The 25,311-nt window shown below is 44.6% G+C and overlaps 2 protein-coding genes across 11 annotated transcripts in view; one reads left to right on the top strand and one right to left on the bottom strand.

Annotated features, from left to right (window-relative positions):
• The window catches only part of USP28 (ubiquitin specific peptidase 28), a 55,896-nt gene extending 49,324 nt beyond the window's left edge, over nucleotides 1-6,572 (top strand). For 9 of the 10 annotated variants that reach the window (XM_057490301.1, XM_057490306.1, XM_057490304.1 and 6 more), the window contains 6 exons: nucleotides 350-528; nucleotides 644-722; nucleotides 1,467-1,546; nucleotides 2,078-2,201; nucleotides 3,549-3,744; nucleotides 5,369-6,572. In XM_057490301.1, the coding sequence (XP_057346284.1) occupies nucleotides 350-528; nucleotides 644-722; nucleotides 1,467-1,546; nucleotides 2,078-2,201; nucleotides 3,549-3,744; nucleotides 5,369-5,544 (834 nt within the window). In that variant the 3' untranslated portion in view covers nucleotides 5,545-6,572. Of the gene's footprint in view, nucleotides 1-349; nucleotides 529-643; nucleotides 830-1,466; nucleotides 1,547-2,077; nucleotides 2,202-3,548; nucleotides 3,745-5,368 lie in introns of those variants that run through there. The other variant, XR_008993185.1, reaches the window with a different exon arrangement.
• Nucleotides 6,573-18,093: 11,521 nt separating this feature from the next.
• On the bottom strand, nucleotides 18,094-22,180 carry CLDN25 (claudin 25). Its single transcript, XM_036919785.2, has one exon. It carries the CDS (start codon nucleotides 21,592-21,594, stop codon nucleotides 20,941-20,943), a length of 654 nt encoding a protein of 217 aa, XP_036775680.1. The 5' UTR covers nucleotides 21,595-22,180; the 3' UTR covers nucleotides 18,094-20,940.
• Nucleotides 22,181-25,311: the final 3,131 nt, after the last annotated feature.

Here is a 25,311-nt window from a genome sequence, read left to right as displayed (position 1 = left end):
TGAGACAGTGCCTTTGTAATTTGGGGGCCATATTTTTAAGGTACTTAAATAAAGTGTAAGATACTTGAGTAAATTGCACTGTGGATTTTTAAAAATTCAGGTCCTTGGGACTGAAGGATGTGCCTGAAACAATTAGCTGTATGTTTTTCTGAGAACTTGTGAGAAAAAAATGAGTTTTTTGTGAGTACAGTATTTCTTTGGTGCAGGAGGAGTTTTATCCCTTATGAAATGCAGACAACTTACAGATTCATAGTTGGCTCTGTGATTCGTAGGATCAGCCTGGGGGCCTCAGCTTCTGAGCAGAAGCCCACAGTGGGCGCTTTCCTGATGACCCCTGCTGTCTCGACAGGCATTCCATGAGGAGTACTCCAGGCTCTACCAGCTTGCCAGGGAGGACCCCCCCTCCCACAGCGACCCCAGGCTTCAGCATGTGCTTGTCTACTTTTTCCAAAATGAAGCGCCTAAAAGGGTAGTGGAACGGACCCTTCTGGAACAGTTTGCAGATAGAAACCTGAGCTATGATGAAAGGTGAGAGGGCTGCACTCAGGGGCCTCTCCCCGCTTCGGGTCTGGCCTGACGGCGCCTCTGAGGGGCAGCTGGGCGCCGTGTCCTTCCATTGCTTTCTGAGCTTGGTCCCACACAGGTCCATCAGCATCATGAAGGTAGCTCAGGCTAAGCTGAAGGAGATCGGCCCAGATGACATGAATATGGACGAGTACAAGGTGAAGTCTTTTCTTTAAATCTACAAAGCAGAAACATTTGTTCTTGAGGCAGAACTAACAATTTTGTGTGATCACGGACTGACCACCTCCCCCACCCAAAAATATGGGTAAGAATGGATGGATGATCTTTTCTTACCCTCTGAAAGAGCTGGCTTCTTTATTCTAGTCTGTTAAGATGAATCAACACTTTGTTTCCCTTAAATACTTACTTTAGCCCTGTCCTAGGCAATTAAATTCTTAAATTCATGGTTTGGGTTTGTTTTAAATAATAGTTTTCTAGTACTTCTACATTAGAAGTTAAATTTCCATGCATTAACATGCATATGTAATTTTCCCAAAAGTGCATTGTGCCGTAGGTGAGGCAGTCACGTGACACCCACAGTGTGTGTGCCCACCACGCCTGCTGAGCTTCCACGTTGTTCTGTGATTGGCATGGCCTTGTCCTTCCACCTTCCCCATGTCAGGACAGCTTTGTCAAACCTGCGAGGTTGTTCATTTACACCAGAGCTGAACAGCTTTGACGTGGGTTAGAAATTAACCTAAGTATTTCTGTTCCTCAGTGGAAGGAACAGGACATTGAAAATTAAGGTCAGCAGTAGACTTTTACTCTAAATGGTGAATCCAGTATGATCTGAAAGTGTTTGTCATTTTTGTGCCTTGGCTGTGTGCTTAATAAATGTTTGTATTGTTTGTAAGAATAGTTTGTTGTGGTCATTGTCATTAATGGGTGTCATTCCTTTTCAGAAGTGGCATGAAGATTACAGCTTGTTTCGAAAGGTGTCTGTGTATCTCCTAACAGGCCTGGAGCTCTATCAAAAAGGAAAGTAGGTTGGCCTCTTAAGTCACTAACTGCTGGTCAGGGCAAGTGTCGGTGCTCACCAGGAACACTAATGCTCAGGGGGCATCACCTCCCTCACCCGTGAGCCACATGCTTCTGCTTTCCCCAGTGTTCCCTCAGTTCTGTTCCGAACATCACACACGTTTTTCTCATCTTTCCTGTAATGGTAGAGTAAAGAGATAGGGATCAGATTTTGTTTGTGAAAAATGAAGATTAATTCAGAAGATGAATCTTAAAGTTGGCATGGGCCATAGTATCTAGTCCACTCTTTTAGAGGTGGAAAACCTGAAGCCAAGGGAAGTTTCACGGTTGCCCTGGATTTCTTGTCCAGTTTGCAGGAAAGCTGAGACTGGCTGCAGCTTTGACCCTCAGCCTTTTCCTGTACACCACGCTGCCTCCATCTCTAAGACTTCTCCATAATCGAAGCCCCATAAATTCTTGTCTTAGGGAGCAGTGGGGTCTGAGCCCCAGGCTCTGGAGAAGGGCACTAGCTGCTGCTTATCTGCTGTTTCCTCAGGTATCAAGAGGCTCTTTCCTACCTGGTGTATGCCTACCAGAGCAATACCACGCTGCTGATTAAGGGGCCCCTCCGGGGCGTGAAGGAGTCTGTGATCGCCTTGTACCGAAGAAAATGCCTGCTGGTCTGTACTGTTTGCAAAGCCTTTTGAGTCTTATTACTTTATTGTGTGTTCCTCTGCCTTTTGAGTCTTATTACTTTATTGTGTGTTCCTCTGCTCCTTGAAGCCATGAAGAAATAAAGCTCAAAAACAAAATAATCTTCAGCAGGTTTTAGATTGTTCCAAACTGTCAAGAGTAGTTTTACATTGGAAACATTGTTTGAGGCATTTGAGTATCTTCCAGGCCTGGGAGCAAGCCGGGTGGGAGGCGCCGAAGCACTCCCCCTGCTGTCGCGCCCCTTGCGCTGGCCTGTAGGGTGGCCTTCAGCGGTGCCGCAGCCTGGGGGCTCACGAGGCGCAGGTGCTCTTCCGGCTGCCTGCCCTGTGCCTGGTGGTGATGAGCATCGGGAAGGGACGCAGTGCTTCTTCGGTGTTCCTTGCTAAGCTACTAGGTGGGCGTTTCTGTGACTTCTAAGAGACTCCAGGTTTTTTTTAAAAAGATGAACTGTAAGAGTTTGTCCTACTGTTCCCCGAAGGTCTCTCCTAGCCTGTTTTGCATTTGGCAGCCACGTGAAGGGCAGACCCACATCCCCTCTGGCCGCCCCAGGGTTGATACAACGAACAAGGGGGGAGGTGGTGCTCCGGCTGTGAGCTTGCACTTGTCTTTCCCGGCACGCAGCAGAGTCGCCCTTCCTGGGAAGAGTCAGGCCAGCGTTTCAACTACTGCCTTTTAAAGACAAAGTGAAGGAAGATTAAGTCTGATTTATATTCATCTCAGGAGCTTCATTTTCTGATTTATGCTTTGATTTTTGTATCATTTGTGGCAGGCAGGGCTTTTTGAAGCTGAAGAAGGTCTTTGTAGGTTCTGGATCTGAATTCTATTAGAGTCATGCTTTTATGTTTAAGCCACCAAATACAGATTCTGTTTTGAATGTTTTACTTGCACTGCAGTGACCCAGGCTGTCCCCACACGTTAAGCCAGAGGCGCTGGGGAGGGGCCTGAGAATCAGCATTTCTTCGGTAGGTGATTCAGACACTCAGTGGAGATCCAGAACTGTTGGAAGGGCCTTTTGGTAGAAGTAGGTGTTAAGCATGACCTTGACTTGCAAATTCAGACCAAGGGGTCACAGACTTGGCTGCATTAGAATCACTTTGAGAGCTTTGGAGAAAATCCCAGCACCCAAGTCCTCTTGTATGCCCATCACACCAGCACGTCTGGGTGGGATGTCACTGGTTTTAAGGCTCTCTGAGCAATTCCAGTGTGCAGTAAAATGTGAAACTGCTTGTCTAGGCTCTTCTAATATTTATGTATTTAGGCTCTTCTAGATATTTATCTCTTTCAGACTATTTTTTTTCACTCTGTATCTGTAGGAGCTGAATGCCAGAGCAGCCTCTCTCTTTGAAACCAATGATGACCCCTCTGTAACAGAGGGCATTAATGTGATGAATGAGTTGATCATTCCCTGCATTCACCTTATCATTAATGATGATATCTCCAAGGATGACCTAGCTGCCATTGAGGTCATGAGAAACCACTGGTGCTCTTACCTTGGGCAAGATATTGCAGGTATGTTACTGTTAGCACCCCTAGTATTTTTTAATCCCCCAAGAATTGTAGAATTACAGTGATCACATTCTGTAGCACTTGTCGTCCACCTTTTTAAGGGATTATTTGATCCCCTAGCATATCAGTGAGTTAAAATTGGGTCTGCTCTTCTGCAAGGGATGGGAACCTGGGCTCTGTCCCTCTTTGTCTCCCCTTATCTCCCTGTGGCTGCTGAAGCATCTCCACATAGAGCCGGCAAGCTGTTTAAAGATACTGCCCTTCTCCAGGAATGTCAGACTTCAGTTACTTTTTTATCTGCCTAAACCTGAACTCTAATTTTATGGTTTAAAAATCAAGATCTGTTATGGAAGCAACCTAAGTGTCCATCAGTAGATGAATGGGTAAAGAAGATGTGGTACATACACAATGGAATATTATTCAGCCATAAAAAGAAAACAAATCCTACCATTTACAACAACAGGGATGGAGCTAGAGGGTATTATGCTCAGTGAAATAAGCCAGGTGGAGAAAGACACGTACCAAATGATTTTGCTTATGTGTGGAGTATAACAACAAAGAAAAACTGAAGGAACAAAACAGTAGCAGACTCACAGACTCTAAGAAGGGACTAGTGGTTACCAAAGGGGAAGGGTGGGGGAGGGTGTGTGGGGGAGGGAAAAGGGGATTGAGGGGCATTATGATTGGTACACATAATGTAGGGGTGTCACAGGGGAGGCAGTACAGCACAGAGAAGACAAGTAGTTTGACTGTAGCATCTTACTACACTGATGGACAGTTACTGCAATGGGCAGGGCAGGGGAGATTTGATCATATGGGTGAATATTGAAACCATAGTGTTGCTCATGTGAAACCTTCATAAGATTATATATCAATGATACCTTAATTATAAAAAAATAAAACTAAAAACAAATCAAGATCTGTTTATGCCTGATATCTGATGGTGCCATGACTGAATTTCCTGTGGCTACAGGTTGTAAGACCTGAACATATTTTTAACTATGATGCCTGTGAGATTAATAAATTAGTAGATGGAATATTCTTGCTTGTCCAAAGCATTTTTGAGAGGAAGCCTAAAACTAGTCATTTTTAGGTGGGTTTGGCAGACTTAGAAAGTCAGTGTATATTCTAATATGTATCTTCTTTGTTAGTCTCTCACTGATGTAAAGATATTCTACTGACTTGCTGAAGTGTTTATAATATTGAAAAATTTTATAGTAATTAGTAGCCACAATTTCCCTTGAATGTCTTCAGGTTTTCATTAGATGATGTGTGATATAAAGCTTTACTTACTGCCACGTGTACGTGTACATGCTGGTGAATTCAATCATGGGAAGGCAGCACCACTGTTGTAGATTAGAGGGCCTGTCCCCAGTGAGGTGAATGTGTCCTGCTCTTCTGCCTCGTGTCAGATGACGTAAAGCAGTGGCCTAAAGCTTCAGAGTTTTGACAAGTGGGTCTTTGCTCCTGGTTTGTCTCAAAGGGCTCGTTAGCTGGCCTCCACAGTGCTTTGCCGCTGAGGATGGGCAGTGGGCTATGGAGAGGCCTTCCCATTGAGTTGCAGACTTACTTGCTTTTACTGAGATCTGTTTAGCTGTGTATGTAACCGTCCATTTTCCCTCCACAGAAAATCTGCAGCTGTGCTTAGGGGAATTTCTACCCAGGCTCCTTGATCCTTCCACAGAAATCATTGTCTTGAAGGAGCCTCCGACTATTCGACCCAATTCTCCCTACGACCTTTGTAGCCGATTTGCGGCTGTCATGGAGTCAATTCAGGGGGTTTCCACTGTGACAGTGAAGTAAGCCCCACACGTCTAAGGCTCACCTGATCTCTGCCTGCCTCCTCTTGCACAGAAGTGTGTTGTCACCATATTTACCTTGGGAAAAGGATTAGGCGGACAAGCAAGAATCAGATCCAGCCCGCAGCCATGCTGTGTGTGTAAAGAAGGGTTGAAAATAAAACTGTACTTTTTAGGTACAGAATCGTAGAAGCAGTTTCACTAAAAATGGCAGGAACCAGTGTATTTAAGTACCAAATGATGCCAGGAGATAAGAAGTGCCTCTTGTACCTACAGAAATGCTTGGGCTTTCATAAGCCTCCTGCCACTTTAAAAACTATCCTGCAGGCAAAAATATTTTTGACAGAATAGAAAGGTGATTCATCAGAGCCTGAACTGGAGGAACAGCTACTGGTTATTTCACTAAACACAGGCGACATTTAACAATACGTAACTGTGAGAGATGAGAAATACAAACCTTGCCTGTCTCTTAAGAGATGATGACAACATGCGTTGCTGGGGAACCACCATGTGTGTCACACGTGGGTGGGATGTAAGGCTGTGTGGCGGAATGGTGCTGAAAAGTCCGAAGGAAGCTGCCTCCCCTTTCTTCTCTTTTATTTTATATTTTTAAATAAACCAGAACACCTCATGCTCAGTCCTGAGTGAAAGAAAGGAAAGCTTTAGGGATTTTAGACAGAATAGCATTGTGAAATTTGACTACAGGCAGCAGGTTGATACTTCACCATTTAAGTAAAATTTTCTGGCATCTGAAAATTGTCAGAAACAGATTCTAAGACAGCTGAACCAAGGACATTTTGATGCCCCCCTCCTCTCTTTTGCTTTGAAAAAATACGGGGTGTGGGTTTGTAAAAAGAGAAAAACATCTATATATATGTGTATATGTAGAGAAAGAAATTTGACCATTTTTAAAAGTCTCCGCATTGGGTGTTGTGTTCTAAGAAAATTTTGAGATTAATGAGGGAATGGTGGGAAGAACACTTGATACAACTATGCAGATTTTATAAATGTGCAATAAAAGTATTTGTTGTACCTTTGGTATGCACTGTGGCCTTTATTTAAATATCTATCTCTGGAAATGGATGGTCTCAGTAAATTATCATGTTTCAGTTTTTTTTTCCTTAAAAGAAAAGAGCAGATTAAAGGGCTGGGAATCTTAGTGGGGATGAACTGGAGTAGACAGCAGTCAGTGCTTGAGCAGCACCTGGTGGTGACTGATGGCTTTTCATCTCCTTTGCTAGTTGTATTGCATGTGAGTATAGAAGATAGCCAAAAAATTATTTTCTTAAAACTAAATTTCTTGTATTTTGATTAAGTTGATGAGAGGCCATCTTTTGCAGATGTTCAGAGGTGCTTTTGTGTTTTAAAGCTCACTGCAAAGATTTGTGTCCTAGAAAATTGATCAATTTTCTTACCCATGGATTACCTTTTACTGTTTAAAATTCTAAGTATCACCATTTGCCTTTTCCTTTTTAATCCTGTCAGTATCGAGAACTGTGTGCTGTCACACTGTGAACAGTCCTGGGATGATGAGGGACACGAACCCTGGTGGTCTCAGTCCGTAGCGTATGCCTGTAGCTGCGGCTCAGCTGCCCTGGGTGGTCTTGGAAGATCTTCTGCTTTGTTCCTTTCCACATTCCTTGTTACCTTGTCAGCTGTTGGGGATCTGTGGTTGGCCCTGAGAGAAACATGTGCGCATCTGTGACACGTGGTGGTGAATAGGTTGTATCTGATCCACTCAAGCCACAGGAGGGAGTGCTGAGGGGGGAGTCCTTTGCCCCGTTATCTGGCTGCTTGCAAGTCCACAAACTGCAGCAGGCTAACGATTTATCTTACAGTCTATCCTGCTAATTGTCATTTGAGTTGCTCCCAGTTTTGGGCCAGTACTGGGTAATGCTGCCAGGAACATGCATGTACGTGTCTTGATGAACCTGAGAAGTGCATTTCTGTCGGCATGTATGGTGGTGAGTGGGATCACTGAGTCATGGGAAGAGGTGCAGGCACCCAGCACAGTTGTTGTGCATCTGGTTCTGGACACTGCAAGAAAGCAAGTACTGCGTAAAGCAGGTTAATGGGTGTCTGGGTCCCAGTGTTGGGGACAGTCACATGTGCACTGTGCTGTGGTCTGTTCAGTGTGCAGTATGTCTAAAAATCAGTACTCATACCTTAATTCAAAAAACTGTATTGCCAGAAATGCTGTTTTCCAAGCTTTCGGTGCATTGTGATCAGTGACCACAGATGACCATAATAAATATAACAATAATGAGAGTCTGAAATACTGCGAGAATTACCAGAACATGACGTAGAAACCAGATGAGCAGGTGCTGTTGGGAAAACGGTGCTGAGGGACTTGCCCGACAGCCCTTAAGTGCGAGAAAAGGAGGTATGCCTGTACACGTGCCTTTACTCGTGCTGACAGTTTTCCAAAGTGGTGATGCCATGTTCAGCTCCCACCAGTGACCTAAGATTCCAGTTGCCCCATTACCTTGCCAAGATATGGTTCTGTTGGTATCTTTGGTTTTAGCCATTCTGGTACGTGCGTGAGGATACCACTTAGTTTGCGCTGCCTTGAGTACAAGGATGTTGGGCATCTCTTCATGTACTTGCCCCTCGGCTGTTTTGTGAAATACCTATTTAAGTCTTTTGCCCACTTTTTTGTTGGATTTATTGTTTTACGTGTTGATTTGTAGGAGTTACTTTAAAAAAATATATTCGTTACAGAAACCTCTTTGGTTATGTGCACTGCATGTATCTTCTGTCATTCTGGCTTTGCCTTTTCACTCTTGATGTCTTAGGTTAAAGCGATCCAGTTGATCAGCCTTTTCCTTCACGGTTAGTGCGTGCTGTGCCCTGTTGAAGGAATCATCACCCAAGGTCATGGAGGTTCTCTGTATGATCTTCCAGAAGCTTTCCTGTCTTACCTCCTGCACTTAGCCGAGTGGCCTGGCAGCAGTTACTGACAACAGGGTCCTGCCCCCAGTGCCTTCGTCGTGAATCAGGTGTCTGTGTCAGGGCTGGTTTCTGGGCTCTTATCTGCTCCGTGGGTCTATTTGCATGTACCAGTATCACACTGTCTTTCTTAGTGTGGCTTTAAGTCTTGATTTCTGGTACGATAAACTGTAGAGTTTTGAATGCCTTCAAGACTGGCCATCCCTCAATCTTTTGTGTTGCCATATAAATCTTAGCACCAGTTTGTCAGCTTTACATGTACACACAAATCTCCAGGGGTTTTGGTTAGGTTTACAGTGACTACAGATAATTTGGGGAGAGCTGACATGTTCTAATCTATGAACATAGTATTTATTTTCTTTAATTTCTGTATAGAGGTTTTCTACGTCTCCCATAAGGTTTACTCCTGGATTGTTGATCTTTTCCAAGCTGTCATAAACACTGTCATTTTTAAAACTACGTTTTTAATTGTTTATTGCTGCTTTTTAAAAACAAATTGATGTTTTTGTATCAATCCTGTATCCAATGACATTGATAAATTCACTTAATAATTATAATGGTTTATCAGCCATTTTAGGTTTTTTTCTACACGCAATTACATTATCTCTGAATGATGACTTATTCCAGGTCCTTGCAACGTTTGTTTTTCTTGCCTCCTCACCCTAGGTCCCCTTGGTACAATGCTGAATAGAAGTGGTAACAGTGGGCATCCTTGTCCCCAGTGTCAAGGGGAGAAGTTTTCAGTATTTCACCATTAATCACGCTGTAGGCTTTTTGTAAATTCCATTCATTAGGTACAGATTTCCACTGTTCTTACTTTGCAAACGTTTTTAAAAAATTGTGAATCGATGATGAAATTTATCAAAGGCTTTTTCTATATTGAAATAACTACATGGCGTACACCATGACCAAGTGGGATTCATCCCAGGGATGCAAGGATGGCACAACATTCGAAAGTTCATCAACATCATCCACCACATCAACAAAAAGAAAGACAAAAACCACATGATCATCTCCATAGATGCTGAAAAAGCATTTGACAAAGTTCAACATCCATTCATGATAAAAACTCTCAGCAAAATGGGAATAGAGGGCAAGTACCTCAACATAATAAAGGCCATCTATGATAAACGCACAGCTAACATTATATTGAACAGCGAGAAGCTGAAAGCATTTCCTCTGAGATCGGGAACTAGACAGGGATGCCCACTCTCCCCACTGTTATTTAACATAGTACTGGAGGTCCTAGCCACGGCAATCAGACAAAACAAAGAAATACAAGGAATCCAGATCGGTAAAGAAGAAGTTAAACTGTCACTATTTGCAGATGACATGATACTGTACATAAAAAACCCTAAAGACTCCACCCCAAAACTACTAGAACTGATATCGGAATACAGCAAAGTTGCAGGATACAAAATCAACACACAGAAAGCTGTGGTTTTCCTATAAACTAACAATGAACCAACAGAAAGAGAAATCAGGAAAACAACTCCATTCACAATTGCATCAAAAAAAATAAAATACCTAGGAATAAACCTAACCAAAGAAGTGAAAGACTTATACTCTGAAAACTAGTCACTCTTAAGAGAAATTAAAGGGGACACTAACAGATGGAAACGCATCCCATGCTCGTGGCTAGGAAGAATTAATACTGTCAAAATGGCCATCCTACCCAAAGCAATATACAGATTTGATGCAATCCCTATGAAACTACCAGCAACATTCTTCAATGAACTGGAACAGATAATTCAAAAATTCATATGGAATCACCAAAGACCCCGAATAGCCAAAGCAATCCTGAGAAAGAAGAACTAAGTAGGGGGGATCTCACTCCCCAACTTCAAGCTCTATTATAAAGCCATAGTAATCAAGACAATTTGGTACTGGCACAAGAACAGAGCCACAGACCAATGGAACAGACTAGACAATCCAGACATTAACCCAGACATATATGGTCAATTAATATTTGACAAAGGAGCCATGGACATACAATGGCAAAATGACAGTCTCTTCAACAGGTGGTGCTGGCAAAACTGGACAGCTACATGTAGGAGAATGAAACTGGACCATTGTCTAACCCCATATACAAAAGTAAACTCAAAATGGATCAAAGACCTGAATGTAAGTCACGAAACCATTAAACTCTTGGAAGAAAACAGGCAAAAACCTCTTAGACATAAACATGAGTGACCTCTTCTTGAACATATCTCCCCGGGCAAGGAAAACAACAGCAAAAATGAACAAGTGGGACTATATTAAGCTGAAAAGCTTCTGTACAGCAAAAGACACCATCAATAGAACAAAAAGGAACCCTACAGTATGGGAGAATATATTTGAAAATGACAGATCTGATAAAGGCTTGATGTCCAGAATATATAAAGAGCTCACACACCTCAACAAACAAACAAATAACCCAATTAAAAAATGGGCAGAGGAACTGAACAGACGGTTCTCCAAAAAAGAAATACAGATGGCCAACAGACACGTGAAAAGATGCTCCACATCGCTAATTATCAGAGAAATGCAAATTAAAACTACAATGAGGTATCACCTCACACCAGTAAGGATGGCTGCCATCCAAAAGACAAACAACAACAAATGTTGGCGAGGCTGTGGAGAAAGGGGAACCCTCCTACACTGCTGGTGGGAATGTAAATTAGTTCAACCATTGTGGAAAGCAGTATGGAGGTACATCAAAATGCTCAAAACAAACATACCATTTGACCCAGGAATTGCACTCCTAGGAATTTACCCTAAGAATGCAGCAATCAAGTATGAGAAAGACCAATGCACCCCTATGTTTATCACAGCACTGTTTACAATAGCCAAGAATTGGAAGCAACCTAAATGTCCATCGATAGATGAATGGATAAAGAAGATGTGGTACATATACACAATGGAATACTACTCAGTCATAAGAAAAGGGCAAATCCTACCATTTGCAGCAACATGGATGGAGCTGGAGGGTATTATGCTCAGTGAAACAAGCCAAGCGGAGAAAGAGAAATACCAAATGATCTCACTCATCTGTGGAGTATAAGAACAAAGGAAAAACTGAAGGAACAAAACAGCAGCAGAATCACAAAACTCAAGAATGGACTAACAGGTACCAAAGGGAAAGGGACTGGGGAGGATGGGTGGGTAGGGAGGGATAAGGGGGGGGCAGAAAAAGGGGGGTATTAAGATTAGCATCCATAGGGGGGTGGGAGAAAGGAGAGGGCTGTACAACACAGAGAAGACAAGTAGTGATTCTACAACATTTTGCTACGCTGATGGACAGTGACTGTAAAGGGGTATATAGGGGGGACTTGGTATAGGGGTGAGCCTAGTAAACAAAGTATTCGTCATGTAAGTGTAGATTGTTAAAAAAAAAAAAAAGCAGTTCCTGTATGGTGACCTCCAATGAGCTGTACACAATGATATAAAGGGCATATAAAAGTGTAGGCAAAGGGTCTGTTTGTGTTTATACAGAGGATCAAAGCCTAATTTGGCTACCCCGAAAATGAACTAAGATACGATATGAAAAAGAACTTCCAACATCAGCACTCTCGGGAGGACTCATGCCAGAAGATGATCATCAAAAAAACCCCAACAAAGATCCATGCACTGCTACAGCTGTAGATGCACTCATCCCACCAGCTCCTGGACTTGCCATGGGAATGAGGAAGGACATATCTAAGCTGGCCTGTGCATACAGTAAAACAACAAATTTGACTGGATCTATACGGTTGGAACTCAACCAAGAATTAGGAGAAGTGCAAATTGTAGCACTCCAAAATCTTACAACTACAGATTATTTACTGTTAAAAGAACATATGGGATGTGAACAGTCCCCAGGAATGGGTTGTTTTAATTTGTCTGAATTCTCTCAGACTGTTCAAGTTCAGGTGGACATTATCCACCATATCATAGATAAGTTTTCACAAATGCCTAAGGTGCCTAACTGGTTTTCTTGGTTTCACTGGAGATGGCTGGTAATTACAGGTATGCTTTGGTTACATAACTGTACTCCTATTATGTTAATGTGTGTGCACAATTTACTTAGTAGTTTAAAAACTATACATGCTGAAGTTACTCTACAAGAAGATATGTCAAAGAAATAATCTCCCCAGGTTTTCTTCCGCTTGCTACTTCTATAGCTTTTCTTCTTCCTTCCTAATTACAACCCTTAAATAGAATTCATGCCATATATCGAATTTACCGAGTATCATAATTCTTCCAAGTGGTAAAGATACCTCAAGACAGATGCTGGGCATAGAAGCCACAGGACATAAATATGCAAAGAAGTAAAAAGCTAACCTTTTCAAACAATAAGGCTTCTCTCTCACTTACCAACTTTACATTTCCCTGTATGGCCCCGGAAGATGACTGGTTAGCCAGAGACGGGTAAGGTTCCTCAAGGGAGGAACAACCTAAGACAGGCACAGTCGCAGGGGGACCATCAGGTGAGAAATTGGGGATCAACAGAGGTGAGGCTTAGAACCTCACCCCCCCTGTTCTGAGAGAAATCTTCCGCATATGTGGATGTTTTATTGCCTGTGTCTAGCATGGATTAACACATAGTCCACAGGCACACACCTGATCATCTACATTTGCTCTTTTACAACACTAAACTATGTTTTCTACCTTTATCTTGTATCTACCTACCACTTCAGCATTTTATTAAAAATAATAATAGAGAGAAATGTGGTATCCACATATGAATCAAGTATAAAAATCAAATGAATATTCATATTTGAACTGACTGTTTATAGTTCATAATGCATGAGCAAAACCGAAAGTTTCTGTGATGACTGCCCTTGTACTGTTCACCATGTAACTTATTCACTATGTAAGAATTTGTTCTCCATGTAAGAACTTGTTCGTTAAGCTTCAAAAGATTGGAGACTGACGAAAATTAGGCTTGGGGTGGATTAATGATTGTGCATTGAGCATTGACCCCCCTATACAGAATTTTATTGTTGTCAACAACCATTTGATCAATAAATATGAGAGATGCCCTCACACACAAAAAAAATATCCTATATACACGCACTTCCAATGGTAAAATAAATAAGTAACCGGGATGTAATGTATAGCATAAGGAATATACTCAAAATATTGTTAACAATTTGGTATGGTGATAGCTGGTACCTAGAATTATCATGTATATAAATGTTGAATCACTGTGTTGTACACCTGAAACTAATGTAATACTGTGTGTCAACTACCCTTCAATAAAAAAAAAAAATTCCCAAATAATTATGACCTTTGCTATGGCTAATAATTAATATTCAGAATATTATATGTTTGAGCATTTATTTTATGTTAAGACTGTATAAAACATCTTTGATGCATTAATCTATTTATTACTGCATTACTGTAAGATGCTATAATTATCCCGTGTGAAGCTGAAGTTTAGCAGAGTACAGTAAACTGCATATGATTTCACAGCTCGTAAGCAGAGGAACCACTTAGGAAGATGGCATGGTTGCTGGTCTGGTCACCTTTGTGCAATGTTTTCAAAAGTTGATTGTCCAGCTGATATACTGAAAGCATGAATCTGGCACAGGAAAGGAAGTTGAGGGATGTTAAGTTGATTATATCAACATTGATTACACAAATGTTGAATGTATAAAAGTTGAGAACTGCATGTTTTCTTAAATAATTATAACATATTGCTTCATAATGAGGTATTTGTTATCAGTCTGAATATTAGCTTTCATAGAATTTCACATGATAATTCAGCTCTTAAATTTCAGAATCTATTTCTCTTACCCAGTTGTTCAGTAGCTGAATCTTCCTGGCAAGCAAACTGTACATTGAGATTATTAGTGAGGTTAATTTAATAAAGAAAAATATAGTACAAGGAATGTACTTAATAGTCTTAAACTTTCCAAGTCTACTGCCTAACCTAAAACATTATGTTATATAAACTTTTATAACAAAGCATATAAGACACTTAAGTCATGATGTCATGACTTAACTTGGGCAATTTAGCTTAAAAAACTGGGCCGACATCATCCTTGGTGTGTGTGCAATGTTTATGTCAATTAAAATTTCCTAAGTGCTCAACACTACATTTCTGAAAAGTTAATACTTTAAAATAATTTTATTATATGTCAGACACCAATTTTTTTTTATCAGTTTTAACTCTAGATAAATTGTTTCAAAAATAAACCAGAGAGTATCCAAACTTCAAAAAAAAAAAAAAATAACTACATGGGTCTTTTCCTTTATTCTGTTCATGTGTGAGTTAGTTTATTAATTTTAAATGCTAACACAACCATGTGTTGCCAGACTAAACTGACTTTGATCATGAGGTAATTTTTATGTGAATGGAATCATTAAAAATATTTGTTTAGGATTTTCACCTGTATATTCATGAGAGACACTGGCTTTAATTTTCTTGTAATGTACCTACAAAGGTTTTGATATTAAGATTATTCTGGCCTAATTGGACATGTTGGGAAAGGTTCTGTTCTCTGCTCTGGAAGAGTTTGGATAAGGCAGTTATTTCTTCCTTGATGTCTGGGACAGGTCACTGTGGAAGCCGTGTGATCCAGTTATTTATTGCGTGTTGCGTGTAGGAGTACTTTTGGTTAGGTATTCAGCTTCTTTCATATATACAAGGTTTTCAGACTTTTTGGGTTTCTTTCTCTCGTGTCAGTTCTGGAAGTTATGAGAAATTAGTCCATTTCATCTGAAATTTAGAATTTACTGGCTGAAAGTTGATAATCATACCTTGTGATTTTTTTTTTTTTAATGACTCCAAGATCTATATGACTTCCCCCTTTTCTTTACTGATACTGGGTGATGTGTATCTTTCTTTTGGTTAGTATTTTCAGGCCTTTATTAGTCTTTTCAAAGAACTTTATTTTGCTTTTGTCCTCTCTTTTGTACTTTTTTTCTTCTTTTTTGCCTTTTTAATCCAGAGCCCTCCGGCAGTGGCTGTCGATCTTGCTGCCAATCCCAGTCAGCTGTGTCGCCTGAGAAAGCATAGCTGCCGAGGCCTCAGCCCACGGATACTGACTTGGTAGGCGGGGCCGGGCCCCGGGTGCTCTTATGCTCAGAGAACGTCGCAGGTGATTCTGACCTACAGTCACGGTTGAGAACTTGGGAGAACTTCTTTGCTTACTAAGAAAGTGGCTTTGACATTGTTAATCAACACGCTGAATTCTGTGGTTTTATTAAAAGTCTGTAGAAGCTCTTTCAAAGATACTTTATAGGCTATCATGCTGAGTTAATATATTTTAACCTCTGCACATTCCTCATGTTGAACTAGACTATTTTTTCTGTATGATTAACCTTTAAATTTCCATTAACACATCAGTTCCTTAAAGTTGCTCACAGGCTCAACTTCTCAGACATTCAGTCATTATGTTACTTTTTCCTGAACCAGTAAAACATTTTTCCATTCATTCTTAACTTCTTGAACAATGAACTAACAAACTACAAATCAGTATGGAACTGGCTTACGAGATGTTTTCAGGGCAATTCTGGGACCCCCTTCCCTTTGTCTCTCCTGCTGCATGCCCATCAGGTTGCTGGCTAGTTACAATGACCCCGTGACCTCCATTTGTGTAGCTGGTTGGCCTTTTATAGACAGGTGAATGGGTCCTACAGGGCAGGGACCTGGTCTCTTCCTTTCTCAGAATAAGCCTGGGTCATTCTTGTTACCCCAAGAGGATGAGAAATTGTGATGATGAGCAATGAACAGAAAAATAATGGCAGAGAAGTAGGGGACAGATCTTCGAAAGAATGTAGGCGACTTGGAATTGATAAGCTGGCACAAAAGCAGTGCTTAGGAGCAGCCAGCAGTGAGATTTGAAAATTAAATGTCTGCTAGTCCTGGTGTTTGGTACGTTCATGAAGGGACTGGCCAGTCTTCTTGCCTGGCGGCAGGGTAGATACCACTGCGTGCCGAAGCTGGTCTTCCCCGATCAGTGTGTAGATCTGACGGTAAGGGCAGGGCCTCTGGTGATGACCTGAGAGTGGCATGGCCATTCACAAAGTCTCCTGACCATCCCTACTTAAGGCCCAGCCAGATCTTGTTCATGAGTTAAACAGGCCCATAGCTCATCTGCTTTATGAATCATTGCTGAATCAGTATGTCTCTTACAAGAAGATGGTGGCCCATGGAAAGAACATTGACATTGCAATCTTCCCACATGTGAGTTCAAATAGTAGTGAACCAGTTTTCCTGGCATATAAGATAGAAAAATACTTACCTAGCACTTACAGTTTAAGAATTAGAAGAAAAAAATAGATGTAGCAGTGACTCAGTGTGTGTAGCACTCTGGATGCAGTTTTCATGGGGAAACTTCCCAAGGGGTAAGAATTTTAAGGGTTGTCCTGGCCTGTGTAGGGCCCACAGGTGGGCTTTGATTGTGGCATAATGTGGGTATGCAGGGGATCATGGGGCTCTGGCAAGTGGCTGTGGTCATATTAGCCGATCTGCCTCGACGGGAAGAAGGAAGGGATCAGGGCTCATGCTGGATGGAAAAATTAAGAGTATCTCCCATCTGATTCTCTTCCTGTTTTAAGTATGTTTCTTCTCCAACCACTTTATTGGAAGACCTGAGCTTTTAGAGCACGAGTCAGTAGCTTGCCTTTTGTTTCCAGGGCTGCCTTTCAGTAGGACCTTGCCATCTCCTCACCCTGCTCTGTGACAGCACCTCAGGAAGGTCTTGGGGCTTGACTGTCATGTTTGAGCTCTGAAGCAATGATCCTCCTGTGCTACGGTGGCTGGGCCCGTCCAGGTGACGGTCTGTAGTGTCCGCTCAGTCGTCTGTGGAGGCGCTTCTCCTTCCGCTGGCTCAGACTCCCTCAAAGGAGGGACTTGCAGAAGGAAGCAGCCCTGGGATGCCCTTTCACACTCCCCATTCCATTCCCCTCCTCACCCTCAACTTCTGGCTCCCCTGGGGGCTGGGGGAGGAGGATTTATAGGAGAAGAAAGCAAAGGACAATGTTCACTTTTTAAAAACTGGCTAGTTTTGTTTGTAATACTTTTGGTTCTCAAATGTCCGGTATTATGTCAGGAATCCAATTATCAGCTCTTGCATGGGATCTCTTAGGGGTTCTTCAAAGAACCCTGTAGAAACCTGCCCCCTGTACCCCGATGTAGCTTTTGGGCTTCCTGGCTGAGCTCTTACAGCCCCTCTCAGCTCCTGCTGTGCTCACTCATACCTCCCAGCAGTGCCGCGGGACAGTGTCCCCTGACCGCCTGCTTCCGCCTCCATGTGGGCTGTGGAAAGCTCCCCATCCCTGCCCCAAAACGTCATGCAGCTGGCACCCCCTGCCTCAGACTCTGCACTGGTGGCTGTGCCCCCCTCTCTATGCCTCCACAGCACAGGCCAGCTCCTCCCAAGAACTTCCTCGGGTGCCATCCTGGCCGCAGCGGAACGGGCCCCCGGGGCGTCCCTCCCAGCAGGTGTGCGGTGGGTGCATCAGACGCTAGTCTCCCTCCTGAGAATCCTCCCGTCTCTGAGTGGTTCTCCTGAGGTCCCAGTCTTTCCCGCTTTGCAGGGAAGGACAGAGAACAGCACAGCGCTCCGAGCCCTTAGGAGTTCGCTTCCTGGAACCCTCCCGAGCGAGCATGTTGGCTTCAAGGCCCCTGGGCAGCTCGGGCACTTCTTAGCAGCGGTGTGCTAAGCCTCCCTCTCTAGAATGTGGGCCACATACTACCCATGGCATTTGGCTTTGTGGCATCATTGAAAGTTCTGGGCAACAGAAAAATCTCTACTTTCTGTAAATGTGGGTAAGGCAACACGAATGACTGGCTTAAAAAAACAAACCCATTAGTTGGTAGAGTAGAAGCGAATGCCAGCTGCTTCTGGTTGTTGTACAGGCCGGTGACTGCAGACGCTTTCCTGACTGGGTTTCTTTTTTTTTCTCTCTCTCCCCTTTTTCTATTTCGCCCCACCCCACCCCACCTCCCTCCCCTATGGCAATCACCGGTCTGCTCTCTGTATTTATGAGCCTATTTTTATTGTTTGTTTTGTTTTTTTAGATTCTACATACAAGTGAAATCATATGGCATATGTCTTTCTCTGACTTATTTCACTGAGCATCATAACTCCCTAGATCCATCCATGACATCACAGTGGCAAGATTTCATTCTTTTTTTATCACTGAGCAATATTCCATTGTTGTGTATGCACCACATCTTCTCTGTCCATTTATCTGTCAATAGACACTTGGGGTGCTTCCATATCTTGGCTATTGTAAATAGTGCTACAGTAAACATAGGGGTGCATATATCTTTCTGAATTAGTGATTTTGTTTTCTTTTAGCTAAATACCCAGCAGAATTACTAGGTCATACAGTGTATCTATTTTTTAGTTTTTTGAGAAACCTCCACACTGCTTTCCACAGTGGCTGCACCAATTTACGTTCCCAGCATCAGAGTAGGAGGGTCCCTTTCCTCCACATCCTCGCCGACACGAGTTACTTCTTGTCTTGTTGGTACAGCTACTCTGTTGACAGGAGGGGCTCTCCCAGTGTGGTTTTGATTTGCATTTCCCTGATGACTAGTGATGTGGAGCATCTTCTCATGTGCCTGTTGGCCATCTGTGTCTTTGGAGAAATGTCTATTCAGGTACCCTGCCAATTTCTAAATCAGATTGTTTTTGTTGTTGTTGAGTTGTATGAGTTCTTTCTGTATTTTGGGTATTAGCCACTTACTGGATACATCATTTACAAATACCTTCTCCCGTAATTGCCTTTTCTTTTTGTTGGTGGTTTCCCGAGTTTCTTATTGTCCTAACCCTAGCAGACATGTGTCCTGTCTAGAAACTCATGAAGCCATTTCCGACTCCCCTCCCATCCTGAAATGTGTCAAATCCACATCGGGTTTCCTTAGGACTTTCTCTCCAGAGCTGGTCTCAGAGGTCTTATCTGCTAATGGTGAAGTTTCCAGACCCAAAGGTGGGCTGGCAGAGAAGGCAGCACCGAGGCACGTCAAATTCTAAATGCATCAAATTTGGTGAGCCTCTGAGTCATTTTCCTACAGTGTCTTGCACATGAAAGAGATTTTGACTTGAAATACTGATTCAGTGGTGCCTCTTTCTGTTGCTAATACATGTGACGACGCACGTCCCCGCGCCTGACCACAACAGAGATGTTTTTAATATCAGAACGATTGGCCACCATGTGTATGAGGAAAGGCTGAGTGGAAGCTAAGATTTAATTAGTTCTATTTTTATTGCTCATTTTCCCTACAAAGCAGGTCAATAAAGACAGTGGTGGTTTTAGGTGAAAGGTATCTTCTTCCTCAGACTTTTTCTAAAAGTGGGTTCACGTTCCTTTCTTGGGGTGACACACCGGTTACTTGGGAGTCAGTCAACAGTCTCCATCCCACCCTCATTAAAAAAAATGCTTTGTGCTGCCTAGCAGGAGAGTTTTAGTAAGACATAGTATCTTAACGAATCTTTAGTTTCTGTCCCTGTTCACAGAGGAAGCCATGACCACGTGCCGCTGAGCAGCAGCAGCGCCTGCAGACCCGGGACAGGGTGAGGGCCGCCCGCCAGCAGCGGGAGCAGGTGGGGCGCCTGGCAACAAAGGGCCTGTTTGGGCCTCAACAAGAGCATGAGGGGCGGGATCCTCCTTTGCAGGCCTTTGGTTTTTCCTCCTGCTTCGGAGTTAGTTTCTCCCCTGCTCTGGTGGACTGTCAGCTTCCTCATTAGCAAAACAGTATCTGCTCTCCCTGACCCCCAAAAAAGTTCAAAACACGTGAGATGAATACCAAGACACGTGAAAGTGTTTTGTGAACTCTTAAGCCCTACACGACTGTGCCCCAGGGCAACTGCACAGAGCCGGGTGCCAGGCGAGGGGGAGCAGGCCACCGCTGCAGTCGCCTGGGGGCTGAGCGCCCAGTCCTGGCCACATATCTTCCACACAGGGACAAAAGCTCCGTGACTGCAGGCTCTGCCGGATCTGGCTTCTTCCTGCTCCACCCGCTTTGCCTTACACGTTTTTCTCTCTCCATCCAAAACCTGTATCCACCCTTTAGCTTTTTAGCCAGTTATCACTTCCTCATGGTAGCCATTCACAACTCCCTGGCTCCGTCAAATTCCTCCTATTGCATGATCTTACAGAATTCCAAATTTGGAAGTTTGTCATGGTTTCAATTTCCATCTTTTTAAGTGATCTCACATTTTCTATGATGGAGTCAATGTTGTAATATATTTTCCTTAGTAATTAATGAATCAAGTATATAAGTAATGTTACAAGTTTAAAAGCATTTTATATAAATAAAATCTAAGTCAGAAGAACATGTTAGAAACTGTGCCTTGATTTTTCATTCTGAAATTAGGATTACCGTATCACCAAGACAGTCCAGTGCTTCCCAGGTGGGACAGTGATCACCACCCCCAGATGAGGCGAGCAGAGGCGAAGGGTAAGGAAAAGAAATGGCTACAGATGGTCCCTTATTCCGGAGACTCCTGGACAGACAGGTTCCTAGGTGTTAGAAGGAGCCCTCGGACTCCTCTGCTGGGGCGCAGGATGGTGGGGCTGAGGGACCGGCCAGCTGGGGAGACTGCCCATCTTCTCTTCCCAGACAGGCCGAACAGATGAGGAGTGAACCGCCGAGGGCCAGGAACACACCGGCAGCCCAGCCCAGGAAGAGGGCATCTCCAAACTCCCACCGAGGCACAATTGCAGGGACATCGTCGTCCCAGAAGTCTTGGATTGTGGCATAGGCCACCCAGGAGACTGGGAAGAGGGTAGTGACTGCAGCTGATGCCTCCAGACTCCCTCCCACGAGGCAAAGCCGCCTCTTAAATACCCATCTGATCCTGTGAAACTGGAAGCATTCAGACCCAAAGCCAGAGAGCAGAAGCCCCAGGAGGCCCAGCCCCTGGGAGGCTACCATGAGGATGCGGGATACCTGGAGCTCCCGGGGCAGAGACAGGAAGGGCTCCAAGGCTTTGCACACAGCGGCAACGTCCTGATTCACGCAGACCTCCCACAGCCCCATGATCCAGGTCTCCATTTCATTCAGGTCCAGACTGAGCGTCTTCCACCGCGGCAGGACGGTGGTGACGCAGGAGCAGACCCAGCCCAGGAGAGAGAGGAGCAGCGCCCCGAGCTGGGCTTTCCCACGGACACTCCAGGCCATGAGTGCTCCCACCACAGAGGCAGAAAGACAAGGACAGGAGGCTTGGTGACCGGTTAGCGGGGACTTCGGGGAGGCTGAGAGGACGGTCTCACATGGGGGAGGGTTCCTGTTTCGGTTTTCTAGGCTGCAGCTGAGGCAGGTGCCAGGCACTTGGCAGTGTTTGGGTTGAGGGGGTGTGCCCAAGATCAGGTGTGGGTGTGGATTGTGGGGGATGGTCCCATGAGAGGTGAGAGGTGAAAAAGCAGAGAGTAAGCCGTCAATACATATTTGAGCAATAAATTCATAAACTTAAAGTCACTCCCCAGTCCAAGATGACAGGAATGCTGTTCTGGGAATATAACTTCTGGAGGGCAACCTCCACGTTCCACGCTTTTAAATACTCACTTTGACCCAGCACCCTACCTCCAGGAACTTAGCCTAATTTATTGTGAATGTATACAAAGACTTACAAAAATGCCCACTGAAATATTGTTAATAATTGCACATTTTTGTTAATACTAGGCAGCCATTTTAAAGTGATATGGAGGAAATTTTAATGACATGAAAAATGTTTTTGATATGCTAAGTGAGAAAAGCAGGTGACAGTATAGAGGACATAGAAATGCATATCTGTATCGCCTAGATCTATGAACATGCTCATATACCACAAAATGTTAACCACGGTTACTTTAACAGAAGGATTATGGATAGTTTTTATTTCCTTATTTATGCTGATCTATCTATTTTTTAAGTTTTAAAAATTTACTATTTAGTATTTTTGGAGGAAGAAAAAAGCTGAAAATTCCCCAATCCAAGAAACCTACGTAGACCCAGCACATACCGAGAGGGACGTGCTCCCTCCCCAGGGTCCCCAGGCTGCAAGGACGTCAGCTGTAAATAGACTGTTGTCTGTCAGCTCCCAATCCTTTGTTGCCACTCCCAACAGGGAGGTTCTGACAGGAAAGGAAACAATTCCCACTTACTGAGTGGGCCTAAAGGTCAGACTTTGGCTAGACACTGTACTTCATTTTCACAGCACTGCTGTGAGATTCGTTGGGTGACTTGTCAGGGTCTCCCAGCTGGTCAGCACCAGCTCCAGCTTCTGAGCCAGGCAGCCCTGTGTCATTTCATGTTCTTGGCTTCAGGCTGAACAGGGCGCCCTCCTGCGCTGTGCCTACACCCCGGAGACACAGCATGCGGCTAAGAGGGGATCTTCATAGCCAAACACAGAGGAAAACGGGTTGATTATACTGCAGACAGACATGACCGGTGTACTCCCCTGTTCCTGTTTCAGCCTGCTGGTTGCCCTGTGGTCCACTAGGACCTGGAAGGGGAGGCTCGACGCTCAGCAAGGAGGAAGCTCTGAGAAGGTGTTTCTTGACTTTCTGAATGATGCCTCACCACGTTTGGAGGTGGAGGGCAAGCAGAATTATCAGGATTGCTTTTTTTTTCTTTTAGAAAATTTCAAACGTATACAAGAGTAAATGGGATGAATTCATCTCATGTCCTATCTCAAAATTATCTACCTACTAATCTTGTTTCATCCACACCCATACTCACCACTCCTCATCCCTCCCTTCATGTCATTTTGAAGTGAATGGGATGCTGTCCAATTGTAGGCTCCTGCTGCTTTTATAACCACCGCATGTTCCAATCAGCACGATAGCAGAAGTCGTGCATCCTGGAAATGCTGTCTGCTGGTGCTATATCCATCTTGCTACTTTGCTTCCTGAATAGAGGCGTGCCACGTGTGCGAGCCATGACAGGTCAGGAGCAATTGTTTCAGATATTGCTCCTTATTTTCCTTATCTTTCCTTCAGCCCTTTCTTGCTTTGTGAACATCTGTGAATTGGGAGATGTATAAACCACGTGAGTGTAGGAAACAGAATCCATTCACTATTTCTTCTTACTTATTCAAGCATTCATTCATACCTGCACACACTGCCTGCCTGTAACAGTCCCACTCCATTCCCTATGCTCGCCTCCATCTTCAGCCTGACTGGCTTTTCTGTCTTCCTGGAACCCTGAGGAACAGCCGTTAGCTTATCCAGCGGCCTCTGCCCAGGGAGAGGCAGAACTTCTGCAGTTGTCTGTGAGTGAGCATTGGTCAGTTTCCCGGAGGAAGATCCCAGAACTTCGACCTAAAGACAACCTGCTTCTGTTCTCAGTCCAGATTCCTCTTGCTGTGAACCCTCCCTGACTCGGTCACGGACCTGATGCCGCTCCTCCAGCACTTCCCGTGCCCTTTTACCTTCCTCAGAGGTGGATTAAGCTTCAGGGCCCCCTACTCGCACAGGCCCCTCCTAAGGCCTGCTCGTAATTTTGTATTTGCTATTTTAGATTTTCCTAAAAGAGCTCTGCCCCTCCCAGCAACTGCATAAAATCTGGATCCCTTATCTACCTCCAAAATAGTAATGGTCATATTTTCTTGATATTTATTCACGTATTTCTTAAGATTAGTCAGTTAATTCTGTACATTTATTCACATTTTGGATTTCCTGCCTAGCCTAATTTTGAGGTAGGATATGAGATTTCTTTATACCATCTGCTCCACTTCTGTATATGCTTAAAATTTCCTAAAATAAAACATAAGAAAGCAATCCTGACGATTCTGCTTGCCCTCCACCGCCGACTGATAACCTAATCGGGCTGCTTACGTGGTGAGGCATCATTCAGAGAAAGTCAAGAAACACCTCCTCAGAGCCTCTCCTTCCAGGTCCTAGGGGACCACAGGGCAACCAGCAGGTTGAAATGGGAAGCGGGGAGTACACCGGTCACGTCTGTCTGCAGCACAATCAACCCGCTTTCCCCTGTATTTGGCTACGAAGGTTCCCCCCCGGCCCCATGCCGCGTCTCCGGGGTGTAGGCGCAGAGCAGGAGGGCGCCCTGTTCAGCCTGGGGCCAGGAGAACGTTTTAATCAAAGCAGTACGCGTTCACTGCAGGAAAACGTAACTTCACCTTAAGAATAAAACTGTCAGTTATTTTATCAGCCACCTCGGGTTTATTCAGGAACAGCGGAGAATTCTAACTCGGGGGATGCGAGCTACGGCGAAACCAGAGTCGAGTGCAGAGGGCAAAGGGTCGGCGGAGTCGGGAGCGCCGTCTGGGCGCGGCGCCCAGGTGCCGGGGGGCCGGGTCCGCAGCGCCGCCCGCGGGATTCCCGCCTCGCGTTCCCACGGCGGGGGCAACGTCGCCCGTCACCCGTGCGCGAACCCCGAGCAGTCCTCTAAAGGAGCCACACTGCACGGCACGTGGCGAACGTCCTCCAGGAACATTTAGACCTGAAACTCGAAGAGCTTTCGGGAACCCACCTGTGACCTCCCACGGCACGGGCCCCTCGCGGCCGCCCGGCACTTCGTCCCGGCAGCGGACACGAGCACGCCGCCCGCCGGGGGCGCGCACGGGGTTACGCAGGCACCCAGATGCGCTCCGGGCCCCGCGCCGGAGGCGGAGCGCGGCAGGGTGGCGCATGCGCCCCTCCACTTCCCAGGCCCCCGCCGGGCTGGACTGAGGCGCGTGCGGCCCGCGCGGCCCGGCTCGCCGGGCCTTCCGGGAGGCGATGAGAAGTGCAGAAACGGGTCGGTAGTAAGATCCCACGTTTCAGGGCGCGAAGAGGAGAGCCGTTTGGAAGCGCCGAGGAGCAAACGCGCTTGCGCAGCGCCCGCCGGCCCCAGCCGGCCGCGCGGCCTGCTGGGAGCGGAGTGCGGTCCCGCCTTCGCGCGGCGGTCCGGGTCGCG

The sequence above is a fragment of the Manis pentadactyla genome, chromosome 13 (genome assembly GCF_030020395.1).
Source record: "Manis pentadactyla isolate mManPen7 chromosome 13, mManPen7.hap1, whole genome shotgun sequence".
Lineage (NCBI taxonomy): Eukaryota > Metazoa > Chordata > Mammalia > Pholidota > Manidae > Manis > Manis pentadactyla.
The sequence above is the reverse complement of the archived record's forward strand: the minus strand, read 5'-3'. Positions and strand labels throughout refer to the sequence as shown.